Raw genomic sequence first — 19318 nt, 5'->3', positions numbered from 1 at the left:
GAACTGAGCTTTGCACATGCCAGGCCTGAATCATAGAACCATACATATAGACAATAAATTGAAAGCAGTGGGGCATTCACAGCAAAAGCTCAGTGTTGTGTATTGAGCCAGCAAGAATTTCATCTTGTCATTGATGACTGGGGCTGGTATTCTCATGCTTTCTTTGTAGTTGTTATACTAACATGCCAGTGAAAACATTAACTTCTATTTCATTGACATTTCAATGCTGAAAATGTGCAGGGTGTCACATCTCCTCTTAAATGCTGAGATGTGCCTACCCTGGACATCCACCAACGTTGGTGGGGGTTAGAAGAGGTCCCTTCATTTGTCTTGATGTTTCACCACATTCCAAAAAGCTAATTAAGCTATAGAATAGGGAGAGACATATTGGGCTGTTGGCTTCAAGAAGTAGGTCATTGTTAATGCCAACTCAGCGCAGATTTCTTTCTTTAATTCATCGGGATATTAGCAGAGGCCGCTTGAAAATCAAATTATGGATTGTAGGTAGATTTCTCCAATCATATTTTTGTTGGTCAGAGCCTCATGCTGTCACATCTCAAGACATTCTACACACAATGTCAGCTCTTGTGTCACCTCCAACTGTCACATCTATTCAGCTGTTTGTGGCCAGTGCAGATCTGATCCTCAGTATGGAATCAGTCCAAGCTACTTCTCTTTAAAGCAGACAGATGTAGAGATTTATAAATCAAAGCTTAGTCTCGTCTTTACTCCCTAAGACAATACACTAACAAGCAGCTCGAAAGCGTAAAGCAGGGCAAAAAGGGGCAATTTATGGTGACAATGAGCATTTATTATAATTCAGATCATGGGACAGTTCAGTAAAATACAGTAGCTTGTTTGGACAATTCTTCTTATAATTCCTAAAATAATATGCAAATTTTTCAGGGACCTACTAAAGAAAGTACAAGATCGGTGGAAGTCTGGAATGGCTCCAGAGAAAAACAGCCCTACACGTATATTATTGAAAGAAACATATCACTTGCTTTTGTGTGGGCATTCCAACGCACTACTTCATTTGAACAGGTATACTGTTGTACTGGAACCTGCATTGTATTTTGGCACGAAATGTAATACATTCGCAATTGCATTCTCTTAAATATGTTGTGCTTAATGTGCAGAAATTATGGTTTGATGGCTTAAAACTTCAATTTTCACAGCATCAATAAGATAAAGAGGGTCTTAAAGAAGGAAAATGTTATATGTTCCATGCTTTCCTCAGGCCTTGATTATTTACCCTGATTTCTGATTGTTTCGTGCCAGTTTTAACATTCTGGCATATGTTAATGAGATTCTAGGGAAATCTCGGCATAAGTTAACATGGGCAAGATTGGTGTAGAAACTGGTGTAAATTTCAGCTGAAGTCAGATTGAGGGAATTCTAGCCCATTGTTTCTATTTGTGCTATGTTTTGGAACTCTCATTACCTTCTTGGAAACTTTCACGTATGAGAGGTAAGCTCTCCATCTGTTTGCTAAATGAAACTTTGGGCTGCATTTTATTCCAAAAATGGGGGTCCCGGTGGTGCACGAGAAGGCAAAAGGAGAACCCGCCTCAGCCCTCAGTCAGGCCCCAGTAGCTATTTAATGGCGGGCTGCTAATTAACTGCCCGCCGTTGGGGAGGCCATCCCTTTAAGGGACGAGCGCCCGCCTCCAAGAGCTGCCGGCCAATCGGAAGGCAGCAGTTCTGCAGTACCAGCAGCGCCACTAGGAGCAGTAGCCACTGCCGGTACTGCAAAGAGACCCTGCAGTACCAATGAGAGGAGGAAACCCCAGGAGAGGTGAGTGGGGTTAGGATCGCCAGGGCCATTCAGGCAGGCCCCAGAGATGGGGTGGGGGGTACAGTTGCATGAGGTTGGTGAGGCTGGGGGGGGTGGTGGTCTTCCCGGGGGGTGGTAACCACCGCTGGGGGGACCCTCTAGGGGCCCTGGAATGCCCCCAAAGGAAAGTACCCCCGGACCCCACTAGGAGGATGCCAGGCTTTACCGAGTGGCACCTTCCCATGGCAGCGGGACCCTCCACTTTCAACAAAATTGAAGTGGAGGTGGGAAGAGACCCTTAAACGGCCATTAATTGGACACTTAAGGACCTCACTTGGCCTGCGGCGGGAAGGCCACCCTCAGCCTTCCCTGCCCAGGACAAATGTCAGGGGGCCTAGACAACCTCGGAGATGGCACCCCCTGCCATTTTTGCCCACCCCCCATCGCTGTACCCACATTCAAGGGCAGAATAAAATCCTGCCTCACATTTTTATAAATTTTTGAATCAGTAATTACAATGATACTCTTCAAGGATGTTTTTTGCTAACATAACAGCAACTGTTAAGACTGTTGTTGGAGCCCTTCAAGATGATTGACTAATTTTCAAAAGCCCAAGGCACAGCTTCTGTGAGTCATCCTCCTTTGTGACAATTCCAACAGCTTTGCTCCCAGACCTGCAAAGTTTTATTCTAAACGCTCACATCATAAAAAAAAAATCAGGATGTCTTGTGAAAAGAACCGTAGAGAAACTTGGAATTGAATATACAGCTCAACTTTTCATTGGTTACTCTGGATTTTAAGAAGGTGGGGTAGCATGCTACCTCAGGGACATTGCTTCTCTATGCCTCCATGTGCATGATAATCCATCATTGCCTCATTCAACATTCATCTCCAAGTTAGGACTGTTTCCTAACTCGCAGCAGAGCCAGGACTTTGGTAATGGTCTGGCATATTTGACATACTGGCTGGAATTTTACTGGCATGTCTGTCCCTCCATCAGGACCAAATGAGGGTCCCAAGCTCGTGCAGAAAAACAGCAGGACTGTGGAGGGGATTTTACATGTGATGGCCAATTAAGAGGCCGCCACCAGGACCACCCTCCAATTAAGGACGGCAGTCTGCCTCTCCAAGCTGTCGGCTCAGTCAGAGGCCTGGCAGCACTGCAGCTTCGGTAGCGCTACCGATGGGGATGGCCGCTGCTGAGGTTGCAGGGAGAAGGAGAGGGCGCCTCCATGTTGAGGTTCCCTTGAGTGACTGATAAGAATTTGTTTTTAATGTGCCGGCGCCAGGTAGGCAGGCCCCGGCAATTGGAGGGGTGAAGCCTCCAGTGGCAGCGTCAGAGCTGCGGGGGGCAGCCATTGCTGCCGGGGGGCCCCTCCATGAGACATGGAGTTTCCGGGAGGGAAGCCACCCCCCCCCCCCCCGGGAAGCTGCAGGGAGGCTGCCTCGATGTGTCTGGCAATCTGCTCACATGGCAGGAGGCCATTCGAACACAAGTAAAATCCTGGTGTCACGGTAAAATAGCTGTTAATAGGCCAATTAGTTGGATTAATTGGCTGCCTGCCTGCCTCCAGTCAGCAGGCAGCTGAGCTGCTGTTATTCCTACCTTTGGAAATATTCTGTGGCAGCGGGAAGATGTCGTGCTTCTCTCCCAATGTCTTCCCCTGTCATTTTACTCCCTGCCCGCCTCCCAGCCCATCTCCAAAATACCAGCCACTGGATTGTTTCAAAGTGCATTCCTGTGCAGCAAGCGTGTACATTGGCATCATCCCTCTTTAAGAACTATTATCCAATATCAAAGTTTAATTGAGTGTGACTGAGTTTGCCATTTGTTTTTAATAAATGCTATTTGCTTGGAATTGCTGACATTATCTTCCATAGGTGGTGCAGACAGCTACCATAGAGTCCCAAGCAATTCAGTTTAAATAGTTTGAGACTTTGCCACTTAGCCTTGTCATCCATCATGGCCTCATAGTTCCATGTAAATGTCCATTGGAGAAAAACATCCATAGTTTATGAAGACATGCTCCCGAGGGGCATGGGCAGATAACAGACTCAGATGCTGGAATTCTGTGGATGTTCCACTGCTGGGCCCGAGAGCAGGCTTCAGTGGGCAGTGGAACCCGGGGCATGCCAGCAGCAGGGGGTTGGCAGCTCAGCAACCTTAGCAGCACCACCGGGATAGATGGCCATTGCTGGGGCTGCACCTGGAGGATGAGGGTGCATCGATGGCCTTGTGCCCTCAAGGTCAGGTGAGTGGTGTCTGGGGGTGCTGGGACCTGTCAGGGAGCCCCAGAGATTGGGCGGGGTGGGGGGCAAGGGGTGGTGGTGGTCACTGAGGACAGCAGGCACCATTGCCACAGGGTGATCATAGCCATTGGGCGGGGGGCCCTCCATGGGCCAAAGGGTGCCCAAAAAAGAGGTCGTCCCCACCACCGCCCCCCCACCCCCCAACGAGCCCACTGGGAAGCCACCAGGATTTACCTGGCAGTCTCCCCACACAGCGGCATGGTCCCCCTCCGCCACTGGCAATATGCTAATAGAGGCGGGAAGAGGCCCTTAATTGGCCATTTAAGTGGCTCCATTGGATTCCAAATGGGCGGACTGTCAGGCACCTTTACTGCTGCTGTCAAAATGGCATGGCGGTAGGAGAACATCAGGTGTTTTTCCCCCAGGAGGCCTTTCTGTGCCATGTTGCCAGCCTTCCCACCTCCAGCCTATCTTCAAAGAGCTGGTAAAAATCAGCCCAGAGTCCATATCCAATCTATAATAAAAGATCCTACTTTCAGCTGGAACTTACATTGTTGGGAGGAGCTGAAAGAAGGGGTACTTAGTACTACTTAGATAATTTTTATTGCTTTTCTCTTTTGTGACTCATTTTTGCCTACACATTGCAAAATCAGTTGTCAGTACATGTACTGATGTATGAGGGCAATTTTAACCTTACCTGGCAATTAAAATCAACCAGGAGATTTACCCACCGCTGTCCCATTCCTTTCCCGTAGTCTTCTGTTTTAACCTACTCTTCTGAGCAGACTTGCAGGACACCTGGTGGAAACCAGAGAGGTCCTTTTATAAGCATGGAGATCAGGCTCCAATGATGTCAGAAGAAGAGGGTGTCAGTCTGAGTGACTCTCACCCACAGCTGGAACCCAGTTAGTGATTTTGACAGACTCCTAGGAACGGGTAACTTGCTTGACATTTCAGCTGGGAAATGGGGAAGAAAGTTTGTGGGATATAAAGTAGGCAAAGATCATTTACATAATTGGCATTAAATGTTGTTTTATGGAAGAACTAGAAGGTTACTTACCTGAAATGCCCAAGATCCAGAACAAAGGCTGTAAAGGTGAGTCATCTGCTGATGAGCATTTCATGAAACATTGGAGGTAATTTTGTGAATATTAAATTTTTTGCATTGCTCCTATTTTGGATTCCTTCCATCTTGCTTTCACTCTGGCTGAAAGAGCAGACAGTTGCCATGCTCTGGGATCTTTCATGAAGCAACCTTTTAACGAAGTAGTGTATAAAAGTCATCCTAACTCACTAAATACCTGTGGCTTCATTTCCCTTACCACAGGTATCACTTTTGCATTGGGCCTCCCCTTCAGGGCTTGACCAAAATCAGGATCCCACTGTTTGGAGAGCCACTAGTGCAAAGCCATCTCTCTGTGGTAACCTATGTTGGTGATTGAATGAGATATCTGGAGCAAGAAGGAACAGCTGTAACTTCAGCTACTATGTCATTTACTGCCCATGACACATCACAATCAATGCAATCTGAATAAATGAAGCACAATATATCCAATGAATTCACATTTTGTGACTGCCTATATGCATAGCAGCTTTGTGTGTATTTGTGTAAACTACTGTTGAATGAACCAGAATTACTATAGCACTAATTTGTGAAAACCCTTTCAAGGAAATGAAAATCCATGAGTACTACAATGGGTATCCAATCCAATTTGCCAGATTATCGCCCAGATTGTGAAGGTTAAAAATGACCCCCTTTAGGTTTTTAAGTTATTTGCAAAAAGGTCCAATATGTAGAAGTTATTGCACAGCAGCAAAGTATTACCTTGTGTTCCATTTTTAATAAAAGCATCACTGGTAGATATTTAAGTTATGGCTTCTATGTTTCAGAATCGAATATATTCCTCTGATGTTGCTAAAATTTACTCCATCAACGTGACCAATGCATTAGGAGGGGTTTCATCGTACTGCGCACCGTGCGCACTGGAGTCAACCTCCTCAGGATCATCTTGTGTGTCATGTGCACCAGGACAGTACATAGACAAGGAGTCCAGTAAATGCCAGCCGTGTCCACCAAATACACACCTCAAAGCTCATCATCACTATGGAAAGGACTCTTGTATCCCATGTGGACCAGGCACCCAAAATAATTTGGTAATCTTCGTTATTTATATTTTTGGGTGAATTTAAGTGAGGAGTGTCATTGCCGATGAATATAATAATATCCAATGTCAGAATCAAGCACTCAAAAGTCTGGTATTGCACAGGACAGCTAAAAAGGAAACCTCTGGCCAAGAAATGTGCCATAAATCATCTCTCAGAAGAGCATCTCCACTGTCAAATTAGTACCAAAATACAGACAGTTTTGTGCTGTATGATCATATACTTTTGTGTTGTCAGTTCTGAAACTCATACAGCATCCACATAGAAAGCACAGAAGGGAAAAAATAATGTGTTTCATTCAGTGCGATACTTGGGACCTGAAGCCTGTGCTTTGGGCGTGGGAGTACCAGATTATTAGGTGTGGCGACTTGAGGCCGATTATCCACCAAATACATTCAGTGCTTACCTATGGCGTCAGATAGCTCATAGACCAGGAATCGACATGCAAGTTGTGTAAGGTGCACTAAAGCCCCAGTGTTTGAGTTGAATAGGAGGCCTGCTTAAGAAAAATTCAAATTTCTGTCCTGGCTGGCTTCTCCTTCTCATACAGGCACCTTTATTTTGTTCCCCCTCCTCACTTTTTTCAAAACCTTCAATGGCCAATTTTTCAATGGGGACAAATGTTTCACTTTCTGGTTTCCAAGTTACATATGTATCTAATGGTTGGTGCAGTGCAATAAATATAACCCCAACGTAAAACATGTTTCTGTACTGAACTGCTGTAACATTTAATGATAGCGTATTCTCTACCCTAGTCATTTACGACACAAAAAGAAGCCATTCGGCCCATCGAGTCCAAGCTGGCTCTCCACTGAACAATCCAGTCAGTCCCATTCGTCTGCTTGATCCCTGTAGCCTGGCAAGTTTATTTCCTTCAAGTGTCCGTCCAGTTTCCTTTTGAAATCATTGATTGTCTCTGCTTCCACCACACTTGTGGACAGCGCGTTCCAGGTCATTACCACTCGCTGTGTAAAAAAGTTCATCCTTATATTACTCCTGTATCTCTTGCCCAAAACCTTCAGTCTGTGTCCCCTAGTCTTTAATTAATGGGAATAGTTTTTTTTTCTTGTCTAACTTATCTATACCTTTCATAATCTTCCGTCAATCTCCTTTGCAGTAAGGAGACCAATCCCAGCTTTTCCAACCTAACCTTGTGACTAAAATCCTCCATCCCAGGAATCATTCCAGTAAATCTCCTCTGCACCCTCTCAAGGACCCTTATATCCTTACTACAGTCTGATGACCAGAACTGGATGCAATACTCCAGTTAGAGCTTAGCCAGAGCTTCAAAAAGGTCCATCATAACTTGCCTGCTTTTGTACCAATTCCTCTGTTTATGAAGCCCAAGATGCCATATGCTTTGCTAAGCACTCTCAAAATGTCCTGCCACCTTCAAACATCGATGCACATACGAACATACCTAAGTCCCTCTGTTCCTACACACTCTTTAGAACTGTGCCATTAGGGATATATTGCCTCTCCCTATTCCTTCAACCAAAATGCATTGCCTCGTACTGTCAGTATTAAAAATCCATCTGCCACCTATCTGCCCATTCTGCTAGCCTGTTGCAAGTGGTTCATATCATCCTCATTGTTTGCCACACCTCCAAGTTTGGTGTCATCGTCAAGTTTTGAAATTCTACTCTGTATTCTAGGATCTAAGTCATTTATATATAGCCAAAAAAAGCAGTGGGTCCAGCACTGACCCTTGGGGAACGCCACTGTCTACTATCCTCCAGTCTGAAAAACGATGATTTATTATGACTCGCTGTTTTCTGTCCTTAACCCAATTTTTTATGCAATTGGACACTGCCCCTCTTATTTCATGGGCCTCAATTTTGTTAACCAGCCTTTTATGTGGTACTTTATCCAACACTTTCTTCAAATCCATATAGGCAACATCTACCACATTCCCTTCATCAGCCTTCTCTGTTACTGCATCAAAAAATTTAATTCCATTAGTTAAGCAGTCTGCCTTTTACAAATCCATGCTGGCTGTCCTTAATTAAATCAAACCTCTCCAAGTGTCTGTTGATTTTTTTCCCCCCCCTGATTATTGTTTCTAAAACCTTACCCACCACTGATGTTAAACTAACAAGCCTATAGTTGCTAGGACTGTCCTTACACTATTTCTTGAATAAGGGTTCACATTTTCCACTCTCCAATCCTCTGGCACTTCCCCAGTAACTAGGGAAGATTGGAAGATTAAGGAAAGCCCTTCTGCTATCTCCACCCCAACCTGAGATGCAAGCCATCTGGACCAGTTGACTTATCTACCCTAAGCATAGCCAGCCTTTTTTGTACCTCCCCTCTCTCAATTTTCATCCTATCCATTGCCTCTACTCTCTCCGCTTCTATTGCTATTTTGTCAGATTCCTCTTCCTTAGTGAACACTGACGCAAAGTACTCATTACGTATATTAGCCTTGCCCTGCACCTCTTACTATTTACATGCCGATAGAAGATTTTGGGTTTCCTTTTATGTTGTCTGCCATTCTATTTTCATGTTCTCTCCTTGCCTGTCTTATTTTCCTCTTCACCTCCCCACTCAACTTACTATATATGGCCTGGTTCTCACTTGAAGAATTCACCTGAAATGCTGTTCACCCCTGTTGGAATGTACCCAGCCTGCACCTGCAGCATCTCTTCCTCAAAGATAACCCATTGTTCTGATCCAGATTTTCCTGTCAGTCTTTGGTTCCATTTTACCCTGGCTAGATCCCTTCTGACCGCGTTAACATTAGCCCTCTTCCAATCTAGAGGTTCTACCTTCTTTTGTTCCTTGCTTTTCTGCATTATTAGTCTAAACTTTATGACACAATGATCACTTACACCAGTGCGCCCCGACAGACACTTGGTCCACTTGGCCCACCTCATTTCCCAGCATCAGATCCAGCAATGCCTCCTTTCTAGTTGGGCTGAGAACATACTGATCAAGGAAGTTCTCTGGAACACATTTCAGAAATTCCTCCCCCTCCTTACTCTTTACTCTAATGTTATCAGGAAACTGAGAGTGAGGGGACACCCATTCCTGAGGGAGGGTGGGGAATTTGAACATTCATCTGTGTCTCAAAGCAGTCAACAGATGCCCAAGAACAAGTTGGCTGTCTGCCTTCACAGTTAGTGAGTAAGAGTGGGAGTGTATTGGGGACATGAGCATCTAAAATTGAGAATGAAACAGAGATAAACATATATTGTGGTAACAAGATAAATTAACATTTTTAGCCAACATTTTATTCATATGCTAATTCTTGAAGATCAAAAATATTGGGACTGATTTTTGTGCTACAGTATGAAGTAGCAACTGCCAAAAAGACACAGCTGTACTGTCCCTGCTGTTTCAAATACTTAAGAATTCGATATCTAAACCATTTGTTCAAAAAAATTAAACCAAAGTGAATGCCCTAGGTTAAAGTGATTAAAGGAGAAAATTAGATGAATTAGTAGATAATGATTAGATAATACATGCCTTGGGTTTTAATAGCCTGCAAATTTCAAAAGGTAGCAAAGACTGAAGGAAAGGAGACATGCTAGAGTTTTGAAGTCTTGGGAAATTACGAGAGGGGGATCTGCAATGAGTCACGATTTTAGCACTATGGAGATTTAAACAGTCAGAAGAAGTTGTTGGATTGTACATTTGGAGCTTAGAACAAATACAAGAGGAAAGCTCAGAGGAAATAAAAGAATTTGCATTTATAGTGCCTTTTCACATCCTTGGGATGTCTTGAAGTGCTTCTAAGCTAATGAGTTGCTTTTCCAGTGTAGTCAGTGTTGCCTTCTGTTTGCTGATATTGTTAAGGGTTGCCTTTCCTCAGGTACAGTCCACCTTCCCTTCAGATCTGCCGTCATCACCCCCAATAATATAAACACCTTTGACCCCTCTGTCCTTGCAAACTATAGCCCCATCTCCAACCTCCCCTTCCTCTCCAAAGTCCTTGAATCTGTTGTTGCCTCCCAAATCCGTGGCTAGTTTTCTTGCTAATCCATGTTTGAATCCTTCAGTAAGAGAGAATTTATTTTTATTTGTTCATGGTATGTGAATGTTGCTGACAAGGCCAGCATTTATTGCCCATTCCTAATTGCCCTTGAAGCTATATGTAAGTGAGGGGCCATCTATCAGATGACAAGGCTCTCTTTGTGTGTTGTCCTGGGCTATATCCCAATAAAGTTCCACAGGTTTTAAACTTTTATTTTTCCCAGTAAAGAACACAAGTCATTTTGCTTCTCTATGACTAGAAGGTACATATGGAGTGGTGTAAAAGGTCAGGGAAGGTATCACAGTTCAAATTTCATCACATAAATTCTATTATTACAACATCCTCTTCATCCTAGTTCCCATGAAAAAATGCTTACAAGTTCCATAAACAAAGTAGTCTACTGATGTGAAATTTGCTGTGGGGTATCTTACATCTGGGAACTACCAACAAGGTTAAGTGGTTTTCTTGAAGTCATTAATTTGTAGGTTCAAGCTCCAGTCTGGGGATTTGAGAACATGTCTGAGCTGGCAAATTAGTACAGTAGTGAGGGAATACTGTATTGTCAGAAATAAAGGAGGGAATCTTAACATGTGTGTTACCAGCTACCAGGAGAGCCGGTAACATACAGGAAACCTGGAAGTCGGGGTTTCCCTGCATGCTGCGGGGTTTTAACTCTGGTCGTGGTCAGGGATCAGAGGTCTGAGGGATTTGAGGCCAGGGAGGAGGGGGCTGGGAGCTGGAGGCCTCGGGGAGGGGGTGGGTGGGGGGGGTGGTGGTGGTTGGTCAGAGGCATTGGGTGGAAGATAGAAGGGTGTCCAATTGTGGGGGCTTTTATGAGGCAGTTACGCTGAATCTAGCAGGTAAGTGGAAAGGCACATACCTCTTGGATCCAGCAGTCCTTGCCTCCTTTTAGCAAGTGGGTTTCCTGAGGCCCAGGAAAACCAGCTGGCTAGAGTTAAATTTGAAATGGTGGGTAAATATGAGGCATGCAACCATGATTATAGTATTTAAATTGTCAACCCATCTCCTGGGCATGGACTGGTCACCTGCCTCCCTTCCCCAACCCCTGGTCCCGCCTCCATTAAAGCCAGAAGTGGGAGGTTAAATCAGGATTCAGATTTTTAACACTTTAACCTCCCACCTGGCCCAAACTCACTCACTCTTTGCAAATAAAATTCAACCCCCCCCCCCCCCCCACCCCACCACCACCACCACCACCACCCACCCTCGCTACCTCCCCCCACTGTCTTTGAAATGAGACATGAGACTGAGGATCTGTCTCCCTGTTTGGGACAATGTAGACAATCCCATGCCATTATTAGAAGAAGAGCAGTGTTATTCTCGTTAAATTCTGGCAGTTATCAACCAACCAATAACACCAAAGCAAATTACACAATTTATCTGTTTGTATGTTTCTTTTTAGGTTGCCTGCTCCATTTGCCTGTATAAAAACCTGACTACTGTGAAGATTTATTTTAAAAATAGGTTCAAAGCTTTTAAACAAAAATGATTTGGTTGAAATATCTATGTTGATGTTTTGTATGTGTTTCTTCTACAGAACCACACTCTTTGTTACAACGACTGCAGATTTCTATATCACAAAGAACATAGGGCTTGGCAGTATGACTTCAGCCTTCTCAACAACTCCATTTCTGTTACAAGCAACCCTCGTTTCACTCCAAAAGGAGTGCGGTACTTTCACCACTTTAATATCGGCCTATGTGGAAATCAGGTAGGGAGCAAACCCCTTGATACCGATAATTATTTTGCTTCCTCACTTATATAAAACAAGTAATTACAGTTCATTAATTAAATATTTACACTGTTTTTCAAAAGGGAAGAAAATTGGCCTCTTGTGTGGATAATGTAACAGTTGAAGGTGTCATTGATCGTGATGAAGGCTTTGCCAGAGCTGTCACATCTTATATCTGCCAGTCTACACTTGTTCCATCAGATGTGACAGGATACAGGACTATTATATCATCCCATCCCATCAATTTAGCAGATCATTTGATCGGTAAGTGTTTTATAAAAGGCTACAATTATATAGTGAATGTACATCACAATGCCCTGCCAGAATGGATGTGTTAATAGGATCATAAAGCTTTTGAAAATTTTGCAGTTCAGTTTAGTAGGCCCCTGTCTGTTTGAATCACAGATAAAATGAAAAATAACAATAAGCTGTCGCTACATCCAGATGTGTAGAAGGATAAGAAAAAAGGCTTTGCTGTTTAAACTGAATAGGGGTGATTTTATTTGCATTTGATTTAAAACCTATTTTACTCTAGTATACTGGAGAAGAGGCCATATTTTGACACAGAGTCATCTACAAGAGGTAAAGATGTTAAATTACACTCTGCAGGTATTCGCATGTGAGAACTTAAACACATACTAACATATGGATGTGAAATCTCTTTATCTGTTATCTTAATGTCAAAGCCGAAATGGCTGTTATCTTGAAATGCATGCCCTCTTTAAATCTCAAGTCAAATACCATAAATATTGAAAAATATGGTTAAATATGTATCAGATTTTCTGGCACCTTGTGATTTTTATTATAATTCTGTTGTGAGCCAACGTCCATACAGCTGATTATGACAATTTAAATATCCAAAATATTTAACTGAAAAATATTGTCTACCTCCCCATCACACCTTACACAACCACTGTAACATTGCACAGCTGCCACATGAAGTACAAAAGAAGGAAGTTTCCCAGCTTTCTATGTTCTGAAATCAATATATTCATAAATCAAGTATAAGCTTTGATTTAGGAGCAGTATTTTTAATAAAACAATAATCATTTTTAGTATTTTTCATTTAATCAGGGAATATTTCAATTTTAAAAGAATAATGAGGCATCTTTGCAAGAAGGGGACGGTGTGATTAATATGTCCCAGAGTTTGGCCAAGCTAACTTGGAGTTGTATTTATTTTAAAGAATACAAACCTTTTTCTTCCATTGATGGATGCTATGGATGACCAATCCATCGTATCCAGTCTTCAACACCTGGTCCTAAAACTAACATTTTTTTAAAAGACATTTTCTTTCATATTTTCAGGAGTGACCACTGAAACAACAATAGATAATATCACTGCTGACGCTGACCTGTTTCCTATCAAAAAAGACAAAACATTGCCTGATATAATCTTCTTTTACAGGTAAGTAATTTATGTTTGACTACGCAAAGAATAGTTAAATTCTTGAGTGTCATAGAAATAATGGGGGTGAAATTGGACCTCATCAATTTTGGTATCCAATCTCCCACATTCGAATGTTGCCTGTTGGTTCAGGCATTATTGAGGCCACCCTAGTAGTTGCTTAAAACAAGGATCAGATCCCTTGAATATACAAATAAGGGGCCTCCTGCCTGTTTTAGTATGCAAACCAGAAATTATTATTTCCTGAATGCAACAAGCATTGGGCCCGTGCGTTCAGGATTACCTAATCTATATGCAGCCTAACCAGCAATCCTTAGAGGGGCTGTTGGAGGCTGCTACCAAAAAGGTAAGTTTAAAAAAATACCTTAATGTGGAGCCAGGAGGAGCAAGAGTGCTGGTTGTGGTTCATGCAGGTGAACAAGAGCTATCCTGTTTTGTTGGTCTATAGAGAATCAGAAAGTCACATCGTGCTGAGGTTCTATCTGTCCCCTGTGTTGCAGAGGATGGGTCTGGTCACATTGCCACGGAACACTCCATCCGGTTGGACCGTGCCATTTCACCTATCCTTCGTGGGAATGTTTGTGCAGAAAAACACTTTTGACCACCAATCCATCAGGCAGTTGTCTGCACGGAATGTCCTCAAGGCCCTATGGGAAAAGGAGATGATAGATCCTGTCGGATGGTTTCCCGAGCAGACTGCCAAAGTGATTTGGCAGAATGCCTCATCACCAGAACTTTCAAACAAGCACCAAGACGTAGCTTGGCAGATGGTGAGAAGGGTCCCCCCCCCCCCCCCCACCGTCAGATCCTTCCTGCACGCCCGGAGTCTCACCCCGTCCGCACACTGCCCTCGAGGTGGCTGTGGTGGGGAAGAGACAGTTGCCCACCTCCTTCTGGAATGTGTCTTTGCAAAGCAGGTGTGGAAAGAGATGCAGTGGTTTTTGTCGAGGTTCATCGCAAGCAGCTCTGTAACACAGGAGTCTGTGCTCTGCGGGCTGTTCCCAGGGACGCACACCAAGATAAACATCAACTACTGCTGGAGGACCATCAATTCGGTGAAAGACACTCCTTGGTCTGCCCGAAACTTGCTGGTCTTCCAGCACAAATAGTTGTCCACAACCGAGTGTTGCAGACTGGCACATTCCAAGGTCCAGGACTACTTGCTGAGGGACGCACTAAAGCTTGGGGCAGCAGCTGCAAAGGCTCAATGGGGAAAGACCACAGTGTAAGATCCCCCCACCAAAGTGAACTGAGGGGCAGGACCCATGGGAAACCCCTCGGGCTGTATACACCAATTATGAGTTTGCTGTAAAATGTACATGGCATGTAAAAGGGAATGGAAGGGTTGTGAGGCAACTCAATCTTGTATTAAAGAAAACTGATTTCCTTTGCACTTTTTGGAATGTCAACTTGGTGCTGTTTTGAACTATATTGTCATGTATTTTTTACAGATTTTTATGAATATAGTATATTTTTGGGGAAAAAGGTATAATGGCTTTGAATGTTTAATCTGTTGCTAGCCAAAGAACATGGATGTTTCCACTTCAGGTGACACGCTTTTTAATCTGTGTTGCAATATGAGCAGGCTGTAACATCAGAAGTCCAAGGAAAATCATCTTCTTTGAGCAAAACTTACAGAGGAAGCAGAGAATCAAAGCATTTTACAGAACAGAAGGAAGGCATTCAGGCCACCATGCCTTTGCCAGCTCTCTGAAAGTGCTATCAACTTGGTCAAGCCCCCATCCAATATTTCTTAAAGACTTTTTTATATACTTATTCACTTCCCTTTTAGATGCTGTTATGGTTTCTGCTTCCAACAATGTTTCTAGTGGGGAATTCCATGTCCCAAGAAAAGTTAGGGATTACTTAATAGAAGCCTTTAAAATTCTGAAAACATTTTATTTTATTTAGAGATACAGCACTGAAACAGGCCCTTCGGCCCACCTAGTCTGTGTCGACCATCAACCACCCATTTATACTAATCCTACACTAATTCCATATTCCTACCATATCCCCACCTTCCCTATATTCCCCTACCACCTACCTATACTAGGGGCAATTTATAATGGCCAATTTACCTATCAACCTGCAAGTCTTTGGCTGTGGGAGGAAACTGGAACACCCGGCGAAAACCCACACGGTCACAGGGAGAACTTGCAAACTCCACACAGGCAGTACCCAGAATTGAACCCAGGTCGCTGGAGCTGTGAGGCTGCGGTGCTAACCACTGTGCCGCCCCTAACAGGGGTAGACATGGAATGATGTTTCCAGGTGTGGGAGTGTCCAAAACTAGGGATCATAAGTATTTGATTGATGTTAATAAATCCAATTGGGAATTTGGGACAAACTTCTTTATCCAGAGAGTGGCTAGAATGTGGAACTTGCTGGCATATGGAGTAGTTAAGGTAAATAGCATAGATGCATTTTAGGGGTAACTAGTTAGGTACATGAAGGAGAAAGGAATAGAAGATTATGCTGATAGTTAGATGAAGAGGGGTGGGAAGGAACTTGGGTAGAGCATAAATAATGGCCTGTCGGGCTGAATGGCTTGTTTCTGTGATGTACATTCTAATATAATTCTGTATAAAAAATCATTCTGTTATTTCTTACTTATATCTTTCTTATTCCTCTCATCCTTCTGGTAATGATCTTAAATTTATGCCCTCTAATTGCCAGCTCATCAACCAGTGCTACTACAACTCTATCTGCTTTGCCTTAAGTCTCTGAACGTGTACTTTATATACCAATCACCTTTGGTTTTCTGCTCATTTCCTGTCAATATTCCCCTGTGGCTATGTACATGTCTGAATATGTTGGGATGAGCAGTCCATATTATACTGTGTAAGCTCTCCACCAACTCCCATTCCAATTGTTAACTTACCGTTGCCACTGGTTCACTTCACATTCTCAAATGATTGCTCAATTTAAGCTCATCATTAACATTTTACAGAACAGATTGAATTGGATGAGACTTTGTTTATATTATGCAGGTCTACTGAATCAACACAGACTTGTAAAAATGGGAGAGCATCCACAGTAAGATTGAGATGCAGTCTTGCAAAGGTCGGCTCAGGAGTCATTTCTGTGCCAAGGTAGTGCCTCTGTTTCTTAAATATTTTTAAGGCTGTTGCCTACATCCTAACCCCCAAAATTAGACTGTTTATTATAATACTGTGCACGTTTATAAATGTATCTCTCGATCGCATTGAATTTAAAAACACCATCAATAAACAGACAGTTCTCAGCTGTCCAGGTACTGATGTGTGAAAAGCATCTTTTGTGCATGAGGAATCATTCATATGTAAAAAGCAGTGTACCATTTGCTGCTCTGTATCATAGCAACTGAAGTGCTTTCTTCAAATCACAGTGAAACAGGGTTGTATCCAGGTGGTGGATGATGGTCTATCAGCCGACAATATTCATGATGAATCTGTGAATGCTCACTTAGATGTTTCGCCATGGGGAAAACTGGTACATCTCCATTGTCACGTTATAGCCTTAATGATTGGCAACAAGAGCAGAAAATTGAACAAAGCATAGGAAAAGGACAAAGTACAAAATAAATTTGAAGCATATGTTTCATTCATTTGAAAGTTTGTCTTCCACCATTCAGTGGCGCCACATTTTTAGCATTAGTGCAATGGAAATAACCGATAAAGTATAATTTATGAGTATAGCACTTCAAAAAAAGTTTTAAACAGCAGCTTGAGACAGTTACAGGCTTAAATTAAAGTGACCTCTAGTGGCAACTTCAGTCTGAACAGGAATTGTTGCATTCTGACCCAGATTGCCAGGTACCAGGGATACAAGTTCTGTAAGTCAAACGTGTCAACTTCAAGGAAATGTTCGGAATGAGATTTATGAACAAAAAGAAATGGGACAAAATACAGATCTGCTTAAATATATGGAATTTATTTATTTATCTTAGAAGTGATATATATGAAAGTAGGTCACACTTCAAAACCAAACTGAGAGCCTGGGGTAGATCTTCAATGGAAGTGGAAACTGGGTGGTTTCTATATTGGACGGCGATCTGCAATTCCAGTTTATGCCTGTGCAGCAGATTGAAAAATCCACCCAAATAGCCAGGCAGTGAATAATGGAACTGGAGCCTAGTCTTTATGCACTTATAAACTCTTCTTTTTACAGAGACACATTACATATTGTGCACCTCCAATCCAACAATCAAAGTTTCAGGCTGCACTGAAATATATGAGCACAGGTGAATCCCCAGTTAATGCCCATGACCTGAATACAATTAAACAGCCAATTGATATAAATTCACAACGTGTTGTCAGCTCTGGTGGAGTCGTTAAATAATCTAGTTTTTTGTGGGTGAAAATCATCTCAATTCGCTTTTATAAAAAATTTCTGTATTGTTTACTCTAATGATTTTATTATGTTGACAGAAAATGCCAAGAAGGAACATGTGACGGTTGTACCTTTCACTTCCTGTGGGAAACAGCAGAGGCCTGTCCTCTTTGTTCAACGAGTGATTACCACGAGATAGTGGGAGCATGTATTAATGGAATTCAGGTATCAAAGTGGAACTGCTCTGTCATTGTGGATGAGTTGAAATGCCAGTTACTAACTGGTGGACTGTGAATTTCTCATGGGACCACATCTTAGAGTAGATTGTCTGATTGGTGGTGTCCAATTAATGGATGTCAGCCATAGGAAAATAGACTGAAATCCATTTTTGCCAGGTTTGCTCCCATTCAATATCTGTTTGAGGTTTGTAATCGGAAAAGAAGTATCTGTCTTTTTGCAGCTCATTATATTATAATTAGACCATCTGGCATCTACACATTTTCTCAATTTTGAGCATTCAGTCATCTACCTCCCACCTCCCATATAAAATGGGCATCCAGAGAAGCTGCTGTTAATGGAAATACATTTGAAGAGCCCTGTGCTAAAATTTGTAGCAGCATTTTGAAGTCATTTCAGAATGATTTTTTTGCTTGCTTTTCCTATTTAGTTGATCAGGAAGCTTTGCATCAAGTGTTTGTCACTGTCATATTTTTGCTCTCCACAATACTGGGATAATGAATTTACCAGAGGGAATCTTTAGAACTGGAAGAGCAGGCAAATCTGGCTACACTCCCTATCAGAACATTCCCACCCACATTTGCAGGCAGTGGCATGCCTACTTGGAAGTGACCTGTTGAACTGGCTACACTGACTCTGGGTGAGCAGATGCCAAATGCAGAGTAGTTCCACCTTCACTGTCAAGCTGTAATTGTAAGTGAGGTGATCTTCACCCCCCTGTCCTAAAGTGGAAGCTCAATGTTACTGCAACACCTCCACTTACCTGCAGGAGCAGACGGCCATTGTGATTGGTGGCGAGGTCCATAGACTCAGCTTAGATGCCCTTTTATACTGTGAATGGTGACTGACCAAACTGGTGCACTCTCCAAGGCAATGCCTCTACCAATCAGAGTCCACTTGCCAACCAATCAACACTGTCTTCTCATACAGTATAAAATTGTTGTTTTCCCTTACATTGATATTCTTGCGGATCGTCCTGATGAGTCCAAGACAAAAAACTTCGACAACATGTCTCTATTTTCAGCAATACTCAATTTCTGTGCTACCAAATGACAATCCCTATGATTCCTAGTGTATACAGCCTCAATTCAGCCTTGAAAGCAAATATTTTACTATTTGAAGGGCAGGAGACAACTCTCGTTCAAGGCAGCAAATGCCAACAGGACTAAAAGGACTTGGCAGTGGCATTGCTTGAATGAGAGAATATCCACTGTAATCTCAGGTTCAACATTCTCTAGCTGCTCATCAATGCAGTGATTAAGTTAGCCATGCCAGATTGGGAATTTTGAAACATTCATTTACCACCATTTCAGTTCTTCCTGGTCCTAATCTCAGGTTGAATCTGTTTGCAATGTTAGTATCTTATTCAACTCCAAGTTGACCCTACCTCAGCCCATTTGCTGCTAAAATTCCCCTTCGTATCTTTGCACCTCCAGATTCAATT

General features: G+C 42.8%; 1 protein-coding gene across 1 annotated transcript in view; it reads left to right on the top strand.

Annotated features, from left to right (window-relative positions):
• elapor1 (endosome-lysosome associated apoptosis and autophagy regulator 1) overlaps positions 1–19318 on the top strand; it is a 105896-nt gene that overhangs the window by 67289 nt on the left and 19289 nt on the right. The window contains exons 13-19 of the mRNA XM_068057700.1: positions 907–1044; positions 5918–6181; positions 11725–11898; positions 12003–12183; positions 13227–13326; positions 16317–16418; positions 17736–17862. Of these exons, the coding sequence (XP_067913801.1) occupies positions 907–1044; positions 5918–6181; positions 11725–11898; positions 12003–12183; positions 13227–13326; positions 16317–16418; positions 17736–17862 (1086 nt within the window). The remainder of the gene's footprint in view (positions 1–906; positions 1045–5917; positions 6182–11724; positions 11899–12002; positions 12184–13226; positions 13327–16316; positions 16419–17735; positions 17863–19318) is intronic.

The sequence above is a fragment of the Heterodontus francisci genome, chromosome 25 (genome assembly GCF_036365525.1).
Source record: "Heterodontus francisci isolate sHetFra1 chromosome 25, sHetFra1.hap1, whole genome shotgun sequence".
Classification (NCBI taxonomy): Eukaryota; Metazoa; Chordata; class Chondrichthyes; order Heterodontiformes; family Heterodontidae; genus Heterodontus; species Heterodontus francisci.
This window is presented reverse-complemented; position numbering and strand designations above follow the sequence as displayed.